This window comes from Motacilla alba, chromosome 8 (assembly GCF_015832195.1).
Source record: "Motacilla alba alba isolate MOTALB_02 chromosome 8, Motacilla_alba_V1.0_pri, whole genome shotgun sequence".
Lineage (NCBI taxonomy): Eukaryota > Metazoa > Chordata > Aves > Passeriformes > Motacillidae > Motacilla > Motacilla alba.
Genome location: NC_052023.1, coordinates 17,731,715 through 17,746,340, shown reverse-complemented (window position 1 = coordinate 17,746,340; position 14,626 = coordinate 17,731,715). Strand labels below are relative to the sequence as shown.

At 34.2% G+C, this 14,626-nt stretch overlaps 1 protein-coding gene across 8 annotated transcripts in view; it reads right to left on the bottom strand.

The window, feature by feature from the left end:
• The window catches only part of PTBP2 (polypyrimidine tract binding protein 2), a 45,396-nt gene that overhangs the window by 14,105 nt on the left and 16,665 nt on the right, over positions 1 to 14,626 (bottom strand). For 4 of the 8 annotated variants that reach the window (XM_038144168.1, XM_038144161.1, XM_038144162.1 and 1 more), the window contains 5 exons: positions 7,153 to 7,325; positions 6,585 to 6,728; positions 4,000 to 4,014; positions 2,864 to 3,028; positions 2,676 to 2,786 (listed from right to left, as the gene is read on the bottom strand). In XM_038144168.1, coding sequence (XP_038000096.1) covers positions 2,676 to 2,786; positions 2,864 to 3,028; positions 4,000 to 4,014; positions 6,585 to 6,728; positions 7,153 to 7,284 — 567 coding nt within the window. In that variant the 5' untranslated portion in view covers positions 7,285 to 7,325. The remainder of the gene's footprint in view (positions 1 to 2,675; positions 2,787 to 2,863; positions 3,029 to 3,999; positions 4,015 to 6,584; positions 6,729 to 7,152; positions 7,326 to 14,626) is intronic. The other 4 variants (XM_038144163.1, XM_038144165.1, XM_038144166.1 and 1 more) reach the window with 1 other exon arrangement.

Sequence of the window (14,626 nt, the reverse complement as noted above, 5' to 3'; positions counted from 1 at the left end):
AGAGATCCCATAGGGCTAGAGGCTTCATATTGCACATTCTTGTCAGTGTCACTGTTTTCTCAGAACCTTCAAATGCATAGCATCTCTCCTTGGTACTTACATCACTTGAGTTTTTCAAATTGCTCTTTAACTTCCTTAATAAGTCTTCAATTTCTATTAAGGCCATATTCTGATTTCCTGTAAAGAGGGCCACCGGAAAATTAAATCTCCCCATTATCTTCTACAGTAACTTGGATGGAAAACAAATTGAAAACTTTACTCTTTTACCATGTGTTTGATCTTGAACTCCATGCAACTGAATTGCAGCCACCACGTCATCTTGCTTCTACATCCAGATGTATTTAAGCTGAAGGGTTTTTTTCCCAATCACCTGACTGCTTCTTTCCTTTAGGTATTTTTGTTCTGGTGGCACTTCATGTTTTATCACAGCGGCTTAATCATAAGAACTGTATTTTACTCAATTTAGTTTCTTAGGTCAGTGGGGAAATCAAACCTTCCTTCCTCTCTTATCATTTTGTATATTTACGCATAGATTGGTTAAAATATGAAACTATAAACCTAAGGCCATTTCAATTTGACAATAAGGCCCCAACATTACTCTGACAATGACTGTACATACAGGAGTCACTTATTTAATGAAGTTTAGTCATTCACACACACGCTACTACAAGTGAACAGGTACTCTAATGAAAACATGCCAAACTGGAGACACAAATACATGCTGGGTTTTTTTAAGCCCAGTAGAGTCCCACAAGCTAGCATCAGTTTGTCTGAAGTCAACAACAGCAAGAGATTCTTAGATTCCTTTCAGACTTTTACATACCTCATCCTTTTATTTGTAACTTCCTTATATTCTAGAATTACACTGATAATTTTCATATCACTACAGTCCATTTTGCAGACATCATTTTTCCATTAAATTTCCTGATAATATACATGATTCAAAACACGAGACCAAAAGTTTTAACACTTGATGTCATACTTTGCATCAGGAAAGCACTTTAAAAGCAGCAGTAACATCTACTACTGAAAAATGGCTTTCCAAACACAAGTGAAGCCTGAATTACAACCTTCTGTAACAAATACATTTAGCATCCAACTATTTATCAAATATTTAAAATATAAATCTAAATGTTTACAATTGATTTTTGCAGAACTTGTAGGTTATGATGTAGTTTCTGTACCACTATTTTAAACCTGCAAGGTCCATCCCATCCCTACAAATTCTTATGCAGTACAGTAATATATTTGCATCTCTCTACTCTGAGGCACAATCTAGTATCTGATATTATTTCAACTCTGAGAAGGACATCCCTAATTTAAATTGTGTTCCAGATCTACAAGTATTTCCAGACTCCTCTTCTGGAGTAGATTATCTTAAAGTGGACCACCATAAATCAAGTTGCAAATCATCTTTTCTCTCGTTTTCCTCAACAGCATGAAAACTTACACTCTGCTTTTTGAAAACATGCTCAATTCTTTGTGATTCCCTGTCTTGACCATCTCACAGTTCTTCACTCAATGCCCCATATTTAATTTGGTGACAGGGATAAAAATGACCACCCTCCACCACTAAAGGAAGTCTTTATTTCAATATAGTCCTCATTCTTTACAAAAGAAAATTAAACCCATTTTTGTCTTTCCTCTACCAAGAGGAAAATTTGCCAACTTAGCCTGAGGTGTGAGCTTTTCAATTTTGTGAAGTTCTCAGCTAGTCTGTCATCTACGGGCAATAAGCACTTTCTATGCTGCCAAGCAACACTTAACCAGCACATCAATTTTAATCAGCCTTCCTCAAACTCAGACTGCATGTGAAGGTTTGAAAATACAAATTAATTCCATTTATCTCTTGAAAATTATAATAATAATAATAAAAATCTCACCTTCCCCCTTGGTTCACCTTTTCTACTGCCACAAATGTGAACATATGCCATTCAATTAATTCAAACCATCTGGTCTAGATGACATGCTGTTGATCTTTGCCATAATTTATCCATAGGCTCTCTCCTGCTATAATGAATAAAACCAGCTACCTGTTCTTGCCTCTCCTACCCAGGATAGGAGAGTTTCCTATAAAACAAAAGCAAGATCCTGCTCACCCATCACTGCTGCAAAGCTTCTTCAGAGTCTGGTCACATGAGTAAATTGCACTCTTTCTTCTGGGCATTTATGGTTACAAATAAGTTTAGATCTTTTTTTATTTTTAGGATACTATAACTAAATACTTTCACAAATCTGTAACTAATCCACAAATCACATTTTTTGTATGGATGCTTAAAAGTACCTGCAAACAACAATTCAATAGGGTTACTAAATTTGCTGCTTACAGTGAATTAATTATGCATCACCATGACATCCTACATTCTTACTTCTGGCTGACATTTTTACTATTGCAGTCTTGCATACTATTTAATTTCTGTGAAGACTTACTACAATATTTGCTCATACAAATGTCTAAAATATTTTAGACACCGTATTCATAAACATACTATCATTAAACACTGATTTCACATAGTATAACACCTAACTTCTACTTATTTTTTTTTAATCTCAAAAATTCACACACATGGTGGAAGAGTATGACACATTGTTATGGCAGTACTCAGGTAGATCAACATTTTACAAATACTGAGAGTACAGGAAGATCTCTAGCCTTAGAAGAGAACTATACTTACTTGTTTTGCTTGCTGTGCATTCACGGGATCACCAAACTGCAGTAAAGCTTGAAACTGGTTATTCTTTGTGAACGTGATTATCTTCAATACAGCACCAAATTTAGAGAATATCTGCCAAAAAACATTGTACAGTTTTACACATGTGTTTCTCCCAATCACAGCTCAAGCTCAAGTGAAATTTGACTTACCTGATGGAGAACATCCAGGGTTACTGGATAGTACATGTTGTCAATAATTATTCTAAGTACTGGACTCTGGGCTGGAGTCACTGCACTCTCACTAACAGTGGTCCCACTAATGGGAGCGTTTGATGCCTGCACAGCCGTCACTGCCTGAAGAACAGCTTGGGCCCGCTTAAAAAAAATACGACAAAAGAGAGATTTTCTTAATATTTCAAGATAACAGCTTGAAATTAATTAGAAATATTAATATAGTTAACTCCAGAAACACAAAACAGTCCACTTATTTAAAACTCAGAGCTACAGACATAACACAACATTAAGTGCAACGCAGTCTGACTCTGTGAGATGCGCCAACAAAAATGAAAACAGCAATTAATCCTTATGTCACATTGAGGAGGGGCTTCAAAAGGCACCAATATCAATCTTTCTAGTAGAAAGCTTATTGTTCTACTAGTAAGGATAAAGAAAGTGAGGATTTTGTAGGTTTCAAGATTCTTTCCTTTACAGGAAACAAAACTAAACTAACCCACAAACCAACCAAGGAAAAACCCCAACCCTACAGAAAGCAGAAGTACTTGTCTTACACGCAAAAGGTTGTATCTCAGCTAACATTTCATTGCCATTTTGATTATGTAGAAGGTTCTAATAGGAAGGGAAAATTCTAAACTAGCATGTGCAAACTTCTCAGTTTTAACACAATGAAATAATACAAAAGACTAACAAATGTCAGAAAGTAGTATCCAGAGAGGTAAACAAACTGGTGTCTGTTATCCACCATCTTTTGTAAAAAGAAAAACAAAATCCTCTCCATATATGGTTTTTTTGTTTTTAAACACAAGTAGGATTTTAGAAATTCAAAGGTAGCCATGATACCACCACAAAAACACACATCTATGTAAATACTTTCACTGCCAAAGCTGACAGTACCAGAAAGATTAGATGTCTTTTTCTGAGAAAGAAAAAGTGCAGAAAAAAGAGGTTTCATTTAATACTTTCATTACAGTTGCCTTATGAAGCAAAACAATACAAAACAAAAGAGACAAGTGAGCATGCCAGGTAAAAATAATAACCATCATATTAATGCATACTGCATATTTTAAAGGTACTAGAGATACTACACAATTTCGTGTCTCACAACTTACATGATACTCCTCATACTGAATCAAATCAATGAATAAGGAAAGTGGGGGCGGGGAAAAAAAAAGACCTGGTGAACACCAGTTGGGAAAACAAAATTTACCCCTACATTTAACATCAATTACTGTAACTGTATAAAAATGTCTTTCAATTACACTTCTTTTCCCTAATGCATGAAACACAACTTCAAGATAGCCAGATACTTGGCTGAGTTGCACAATTATTTCCTACTCTTTCTATAAGCACATATCAATTAAATATCAGTCTTTACAGTGACTGGGAAAGTTTAAACTGTATAACCCAATGAACTATAACTTGTGTAGTCAATTTTAACATATAACCTTTGTCAGCATTGTCTATATATACTTATATAGATTTCATTCCATTAAAATTAATGTGAGTATATGAAGGAATACAGGACTAAACAATGGTAAATATTAAAATTCTTATGCATATTTTGTCAAAGAAGCTTCAAAATAACAGCTAGCATCATACCTAAGTAATCAATTTGAAGACATTTAGGTATGTAACACTTTTTTCTTATTTTTGAAAAACTGAAACTAACTTCAAAAGATCCACCACTCAAGTACACTTATTTCTAAATGTTGCAGTGTCTGTGCAGAAGGACTAAACATGCGCATTTATGACAGGCTAATGATTAAAAAGAAGCACAGTTAGAGGTCATTCCATTCTTAATTCTTCTGCATCTTGATAAAGCACTAAGAGATACTTATTGTATATCAGAGTTTAAATGCTCTTCTCAGTGTTCTGATGTCTCACAGGAAAAGAATTTTCATAGAATTATAAAAATGAAATAAAAATTAAAAATTGTCCCTTTCCAAACTGCTTATTCAGAACCAGCTTATTCTGAGCATATAAGTAAAAATAATCTCTGAAGTTACTACTACTGAGCAGTTCAGAATGACACAGCTTAATGGAACCTTTCCAGCCAAGGCCTGGCTGTTTAAAGTACCCCACAGTTAAATAATTTTTTCCTGTCTTCTTTTTAACTAAGATACTTGCACATTTCTCCCATTTTTATTCTATCTTTCTAGTTATACATACTAACCCTCAAACATCATCCCATCTTCCTGCCTCAAAATTTAGAAAAAGACAAATTCAAATGAATTAGGGTTGGTAAGAAAAATTTTTCATCTGATTTGAATGCTTAGTATTGTGCATCCAAAAAAATGCCAGACTACAAGCAATACCTGCACTATTTTACTAATATTAATCTTTATTTTACTATCTTTATTTCTTACAGAAAACAGAATGTCCCACCATCTTTGTTTTATAGACTGCTTCATGAGACAGTAGTTACTGAATGCTTACTGCCAAGTAACTATTTCTATTATTCAGTTATAAATTAAACTTTAATTAAAATTAAGTTCTGGAAGACTTGGAATAAAGGTTAAGATGGGGTAGTAATATGCATGGTGGCATAAAGGCTGCTGAAAAGTCAGCACATCCTACAGGTTGAAACAGTGAACCTGTGAAACATCAGATAAATATCAGCAGAGAAACCAGAGGACAACATAAGATAACACTTCTTAAGCCACTGTGTCCATCCACTGCAAGCAAAGACAGAATTCATCCCCTACTTTATCCAAGGGAAATAAAGGTAATTTTCTTTGTAACTCACATTTGGGAGGGTGGGTAATCTCTATAAAAATAAATCAAAGTGTTCTAAGGAGTGAGACTATTTAGAAAGACCAACAGAAAAATCAACACTTGATCTGAACCAAAATGTCTTTAAATAGATTACCCTGAAATTGCTTTCAAAGGCAACAGCTATAACTTTACTATTTACATGTCCTAACAGAGGACACAATTAACAGAAATTAATTTGGCACTTAAGCTGCTTTTTGTATCATCAAAAATGCAACATAAGAAATTAATCTTAAAATAACCATCAGACTTCTGGTAGGTTTCAGTCTCTTATCTCTCTATAGTTGGTATTAATTGGTAAGTAACCACGTTACTTTTGCCAATTCTTCAATTCTACTAAAAATAGACACAGGTATCTGTATTTGTTGTGAAATAGGTCCTGGAGAGGCAAGAGCAAAATGGTGTTTTGTTATTTAAGTACATTTGTCTCTAGAGCGATCATTATGGTATTATTCCCCAGAAAAAGCAGATCACAAGCTGAAGTTACCAGGGCTACTGGAGTGATCATCCAAAGCACTGAAACTTAGGCATTGGCATTAGCCATTACCACTAGGGGAATTCAAATTGGCATTGGAATCTCAGGTGTCAGAACAAGAAAGTTAATTCTACATCCTACAGTCTCTAAACTAAGACAAAAACTTTGAAGTTATTTAGAACTTTTAAATAACTGTTAAAAACACACTTCAGAACCTTCGCCTGTTGACATCAAGGACACATTAAGAGAATTTATTGTAATGGAAAGATGGCACAGAAAGCAAATGCCTTTCAGTGCCACAAAATGGAACGATCACAGGTAAGACTACAGGAGTGTTAGAATGTGGACAAAACCAGATGATTCAAACATGGCACATGAGCCAAGAACACGTGCCATGCCTCATCTTCTACTGTCTGCATTTGTAATACTACTGAACAGTAAATATACCTGGTTAAGTGTGTTATCAGTCTTTAGCTCTTTATGATTGGAATACTGGATATAAATGGGTTGGTTACGAAGATGAGGCGTCACAGCTGAGTAGTAATTAACCATAGTGATAGCTGCTTCTTCTGTGGCAAGTTCCAAAAATGCCTGTAATTAAAAGAATTAAAATTTTCAGTATTTACAAAGTAGGTAATCTTCATATTAGATGTACATAAAACCCAAAGGGTTTGATAACACATTTTAACAAACTTAAATCAGTCTTCAGAAAATGTCATTCTACACATACCAACTTTATTTGCTAAGCTACTTCATCTCCAAAAATTCATCTGTGAAGATGCAAGAATAAATATTTATCTTCCAACTAACTTTTTGCTTTCTGTAGCTGCCAACCATCCCATTTCCCCCCAAAATATACTAAAAGATGGTGTAAATTCATTAAATAAAAATAAAGGAACAAAAGCTCTTTTCTCCTAGAATACTTACTGCTTCATGACTTACTTCAATAGCATTTTAACAATATATTTTGAAATCAGACAGTAAGCATATAAAAAAATGAAAATCAACAAATTACCTGGTTTTTCCCTTTCAGCATCAGGATGTTGGTTACTTTACCAAAAGGTAAACCTAAAGCAATAACTTCTGTTTCTGTCACTTCCCCAGGCAATTTCCTGATATGAAGAACACGAGAAGGAGCCCCATCCATTTTATCATCACCTTTGAATTTCTTGTTGTCATTACCATTGGCTGAAAGACATATTCAGACTCTATTTGAAAAGTTTACTGATATTATTAATGCTTTATTAAAAAACACTTCTAATTATAAACATGAAATTAATTTTAAGTGAGCCATCTCATTTGGTTTAGAGACTCAAGGCTTCAGAACAAATTCTGCAGAGACAAATGCTAGTTTCATGGAAGGTAGATTGTTCAAGACCTAGTCATCTGACAGAGACCACAGCAATTCCTTCAGACCTCACTTTCAGGGAAGCATCTCATTTAATAACATGGAATAACATATTAATCATGTCTAACAAGGGCTCACATAAGAACTCCAACATACATTAAAGTAAAAACAGTTAGTGGCTACCCAGAGATTTTGCGAAAGAAATAAAATGGTGGTGAACCATTAATAGATTCCAAAGTTTTTTAAGAACTGCTTGCACTAAGGAACTGGACACAAAAAGTAGAAAAGTAACAAAGCAAGACAGGAAGCGTCATTAATGCTGGGAAAGATCAGAGCGGAGAAAGGGAATGACCCAGAGGACTGGCATCACAAGAAGCTGATGAAACCAACAATTAAAGGTAGGAAAATATCCATTCTGAACTACAAGCTCACTCATAAAGAAGGAAAAATCAACTAATAACATGATGCAGGCAACACAGACGGGGATGGAGGAAGATCCAGATACAATTCCCTAAAAGAATCAAGGAAGCATTAGCATCAATGTACAAAACACCAGAAAGACTATTCAGGATACTCTCCAGAATTCTTGCAAAGAATTACAGCAAAATTCCAACTGGAGGTCCTTTTGCTTGAAAAGCAGCTAACCAGCTGAATGGAAGAAATATTGCTTTTGAAAGAAGGCCAGAAAAAAATTATTTACTTTGGTTAAAAATATGTCAGGGACTAAACATCAGAGTCAAGAGCTAAAGAACAATACTGTCATAAGATACAATATTAATGAATTAATCAGTGCTGGAAATCAGCATGTACTTAGATATTAGTGAAACAAGTGGTAAGACTTCCCTTTCTTCTATCAAAAAAGATATTTAGATTTATCTAAATACAAAATTCAAAATATCCTGTTGGTTAAAAACAATGTCTTAGAGGGACATCATGCAGTAACTCGATACCCACACCCTGTATCACTACCATCAACCCTCCTCCAAAAAAATTTCCATGACTAAGCTTTTAAAAAGTTCTTGCACCAAAGAACACGAAGTATCTTTCACCTTACTACAGCAGACAAAACAACAAAAACCTAACAACATTCAAGACTGGTCATAATTCAGCTAGCAGTATCTCCAACTGACAACACTAGAATCCATGCAAGGTATTTTATTTTGGTCTGCTGCAGAGAAAGACAAATTTTGGTGGAACACAGGAAAATAAAATTTGAAAAATACACACTGACCTAGGATCTGAAGTCTACACAGGACTCTACCTGTACCATTTGGGCAAACACGGTGAGATTGAGCTTTCAGGTAGCCAGATTTCACTTGTTCAAAATTATACATTATAACACTATCTCAAAGAGACAGACAGCCAAAGTTTGTGAAAAAGTACTTTTACTTTTCACCTGAAGCTCATCACACAATAGTCTTCCCTAGTTCTCAATTTAAATCTCCACAAAAATAACCTGAACAGAAGAAACAAGGCGAAGTGCGATAGGCTGGACAATGCATTACAAACAACACGTTAAAAACAAACTTGCAAAGGATAAAAGAATTATGGTGATACTGAAACGACATGTCCAACGCCCTTCATACTTCAGCTTTCTGAACAATCTCATTGCATTACAATTTAAAAAAATATGGAACATTACCAATCAGAAATGAAAACAAGAAAAAGTTTTCAAACTAAAGCATTTTTGGAAATTAAGAAACCTCTTTTTTTTACATCACCAGAAAAATATTCACCATGATGGCTCAGATCAGTACTGACAGAACTGTTCTGTCTTTTGTGTGCTTTTCAACAGACAATTTTAACATATTAACCTTTCCACAGCATAATGTCCAGGAATTTACTTTTTGTTACACTAAAGCTCTTATTTAAATTAGGCTTCAGGTAATCCCAGCATTTCTAGTAAAGGTATCACTGGCCAGTATATCATCACTCACATATATGTATATTAAATGTTCGTCTGATAATTATTTAACACAATAATTTATCAATTACTGTATTACCCAATTGATTTTACATCTATTAGCATTGCTACCTAATACTGGCATTTTACACAGTTTTTCAACTTCTGATGCAGTAGGTTTGAAGAACAAGCTTAAAAATAAGCATTTTGATGTACTAAATATGTGTATCTTTTCCTAAACAGCAACTAAGAGCTTTAACTTAGTTCACATATACAAGCCTCTCACACAATTTTATTTTTTACACAGTCTTAACCTCAACTACACTGTACCTGTAACTTTTTTTTCTTACTGTAAAAAAAGCTATGTAGATAAGTGCCTGGGCAAAAACATTTTTGTAAAAAAAAAGCAGATAAATATATTACAGTAATACAAAAAATACAGAATTAGGCACGAAAGAACATATGGCAATCAGAAAATGGGGGGCAGGAGGGACAGGATGGGGGACTGGCAACAAGCATTCTCAATGCTATGGAATTGCCCAAAAAATGTTTCCAGCAGTAGGGCGAGTAAACATGACAAAAGCTTTTTATTACTTATTGGCAAAAGCATCTTTTGTACAATGAAAGCTGAACTGGTACCATTCATTAAAAAATGAAGCCCACCTTCTTAAAGTAAAATTTATGCCAAAAGATTTAACAATGGATTTTGGAAGACAGAAGAAATGAACATGTCAGATGCTGAATGCAAAGAGAATATGTACTTTCATTACTTTTAGTTATCCATTCAGCATCACTTAACAGTACTTTCCTGTTCCAGTAATGAAGTGTGTATCATACACAAAATATGCATGCACATACACAAGTGAACTTTTCAAGACATTAGTGGAACAGATTAAATTTAGCTTTTAGGAGAGTTATTGAGAGATTCTGGCACCGTATGAAACCTCTCTAACTGTAGACTCTTATTTGTCATTATAAATGGTACTTCTCAGCTGAAGACGCATCATTAAATTGCACTTGGGAATAGAAAACCACATTTACAACACGGGAACACAACTTGTTCAGAGCCATTGAAAGGTGAATTTAACTACTGTTAAAACAACAACCTCATCCTCTAACAAATTTTATTAGCAGAATCAGTGTCCATAAAGGTTAAAAGCCAAGTCAAGGGGAGCAAAGTACTAGAGGAATAACATGTTCTTTTGGTAGAAATAGAGTCTATGCCTAAGCAGCAACAACCTGGAAGATCCTTCCCTATACAGCGCTTAAAACAAAATTGCTGAAACCTGGGGAGAGGCCAAGGGATGTTGGAGGAGACCTCACAAACTGACTAATAACTACTGCTGAAACTGCTGTTTAACTGGAGACTTACTAGCAAGTAACTATTTCATAAGGTAGTTTGGCTTTCACTGGACTTGAAAATCTTGATCCAATTCAAACATTTTGCTACTAACGCTTTGACAAATACAAACATGCACTGAAAACAGCAGGCTTCAATATTTGCATTGGGACAAAAAGTTTTCAGAAGCACTGGGAGAATGACTAAAACACAGTGTTAGTTCATTTACAAATCAAGTAATAGCTGCAAATACATAGTTTAAAAAAATATAAACCCAAAAAATTAGAAACCTAGCCCTGAATCACAGAAACATTTAGGTGAGAAATAGAGAAGACCTTTAAGATCGAGCCCAACCATTAACCCTGCACTGCCAATTTCCACTGAGCACAGGAATGGTTCTATTCAATTCAGACTATCATAAAAATCCATGTTCTGTAACAACCATAGCACTGATCTAAGCCCTCTGCATCTCTCCATCAAGGAGATGAAGAATTCAGTTTCTGTGTGACATCAGGCAACTAGATCTTAAACAAGATGTCATCTTTACTAATGATATTCAAGCATTATTCTCACATCCAAAGAGGATACTACAATTTGAATATAATTGATACATAAACCACATCCCTGTTGCATAGAGTTCCTTCAATTCAGCATAAATCAACTTGTGGAAACTGAATGCTTACAGGTTGACAAAGCCTTTACATGGCAATAATCTGAGCAACTTGGGTCCTGGCATTTTTCAGTGAGAAACTCCTATTTTTTTAAACAAAGAAATAGAAACCTATATAAAAAAGCAACAAAATTAACTGCAGTATACACAAGGCATAATGTAAGTCCAAGTCACTCAATCATTCAACCTATGAATATTCAATGCAACCAAGCAGTTTTTGCAGAAAAACTGTTCTTCAAGTTCAGCATAACTCCTAGCAAAGAATAACTAGTTTACTATCTGATTATAACTGATTTTGAAAACATATTTTTATAAAATTTCATCCTAGAGGAACTTTTCTCTGCACTTTTAAAAAAGAAGTACATAAATATTACCTAAGAGTTCTGAGACCTTCATTTTAGATGCATAATTTTTCTGTATCATAAACTTTTTTCATAAGCACACAATCTCCTAATACAGAAATGTAACTATGTGGCTACAGGCAAAAAAAGTATGGATACAATATGAAGTTGCTTTCACCCATTAGTTCCTGAAAAGAAGGAAGAAAAAAGTAAAAATGGCCACAAGACACAGGCTATAATTTCCTGCATATCTGCAGTAGTGAAATTATATAAATACACATACTTGCTGCAGAAATCACTCTGTTTCACAACTGCCAGCACATACCAACAACCATTAAAAAAAAAAAGAAGTAACTTTTAGTTTCAACATACTAAAGACAAGAAGCTTAATAGTAGTAGTATTCAGTGGTGTTCTATGTAGAAAGCACTTCTTGTTTTACCTTGGCTAAATATACGTAATTTAATGTTATCAGCTGTAGAACATCTGACACATATCCAGACAAGAAATAAGAGACTAAGAGAAAGACAATGCAATTGAAGATGTTCAGTTTATTAGACAAATATTAAAATGTTGCACTGCTACTGAACACAATCATCTGCCTCAAGCAGCCAGCAGCAAACTGCAGACAATCACAAATTGTATAATAGAGACCACTGTGGTTTAATTTCTGGAAAGTTCTTTTCTTAAGGAAAGTTTTCTTACACGTACCTTACCCTGATGTAAGTGATAGAATGTAGGAAGAGAGCTGATCAGGGACCTCTCCCAGGCCCCCAAAAAGCAAATATACAGGACCTTTTTTGCTTTAGCATGTAAATCTTCAGAAGTTCAACTTAAAGATAAACTCTGGAATTCAAAATGTTTGAAAGAACAAGAAAAGGAGATACTACACTCAAAATACAACAAAAACACACAGAATATGAAGATGTCTGAAGTCCACATTTGTTAACCTTGAAGGTTAGGTTACATTGGTCCGTGTTAATTACATTTTTGTTAATGGGGTTTTTTTGCTGTTTATCACAGACATGAGCCATATGTATACAAAAATCCTGACCAACCAATATTAAAACTATCTTACACTACAAAGACTATTGCTTAAGAGGGATTTGAGCTTAAGTAAGTAAACACAGTGAAACAAAGAAAACTTTAATACAGCTTTTAATTGGCACATCTGCACATAGGCTACGCCTGTTTCAAAATGCACTGAGCACTGAGTTTTCTAAGCAATTATGATAACCCATTTACAGTATGGTATAGTGGCTGTTCAATGCTGCAGTCTAACATGAATGCGCTTAAATTAATCCTTAAAAATACGTAAAAATACCACAGGCTAGAGTGAAATCCAACTGAAGTACAACAACAAGTTCCCACAGCATAGCGATGCAGATAGAAATTACCCAAATTAATAATAATAGCCACATTTTATTTCTCCCATCCGGAGATTTTTTTATTTTTTTAAGTTTCTAAATCCATGTATCTGTAGAAATATGTAAAGTATACAGTATTATTACATTACAATACTTTCCAATCACATGTAACTGTACTTCTTAAAATCTCTCTAATTATTATTAATTGTAATCAATTTGAAAACTTCAGAAGTAAATTACCTAAGTTTAGGCATCATTAATTTTAACTAATAACCAATTTTACCTAATGTGCTAGCAAAAATGGCACATCTATGACACATCTATGTTTACTGCCCAAGTTAAATACAGCACTTGAAATATTATTAGTTTGTATGCCTCAGTTCTACGTATTCTGCTAATACAATGAATTACCTACGAAGTCACTCCTAACATTCCCAGCTAATTAAGTAAAAACAAGATCAACAGTATCATTCAAAGCTCCAAGAGTTTGGTGAGCTCAGCTGCAAAATGATTTTGGAACGTTTCTACTGAACTACTTTAAACACACAAATGTGAACAATGAAATTGATGGCAGCTGCAACAAGAAAACCTGCCAATTCTTCTTGTCTTTGACAAGCCAATTTTCATAAAACTTTCATCAACATCTTTCACTTTTTATCTAAATCCCTTAAAAATTTTAGCTTTTTTGTATATGGATTTCAGCAATGAGCTCATGGCATGAGCATCTCCACACAGATAACTCTTCCTACAATTTCCATTAAGCAATCCTCCATCTTGAACAGCCAAAGTCTCACACACAAAGTTCAGCGAAAAAGTAACCCCTTTACAGATGAAACAATTTTTCCAGTTCTTAAAGATAAGGGATTTTTTTCCTTGCATTTAAAATCTGCAGAATAAACAACTATGTACTTAATGAACATACAGCAGCGAAAGGTAAAAAAATATTTATGTACAATCATTCGCAATCTGCCTTACTAATTTAGCAATGTCAGAATCAGCAAAATTTATTTAAAGATCCTGGTTTCAGCTCTGGGTTCTCAGAATCCTGTTACCAAATCATATTTTAGCTTACTTAAAGACCCTTTCTAGTCACTGTGCACCAACACATAAAAAATTAACTCATGGATCTTTATGAGAAGATTATGTTCTCCAAAGAAATCAGAATCAAGCAAGATAATAGCAGAAAATAAGAACAGACTTTGACAATATTTTCAAAAAAGCTAAAGGAAAACTAGCAGTAGTTTAAGCAGTAGTTCTGAGAACACAACTGTAATATACTCATGTCAGCTGGTGTTAAAAACATCAGAAACTTACACATGTAACATAAAAAAGAACTTCTTAAGCTTAGATATTTGCTGATCTTGTACTTTACAAGCTGTTCTCTCTTGCTACAAATTCTAATCTACTGGATGGGATCCTTCTCTTAATGTTTACAGAACAATATTCTGCCATACTGTCCAATCTAGTTCAGGAACACGAATAAATCTTGTATATTTAAATATAAACATTTAACTGAAATGAAA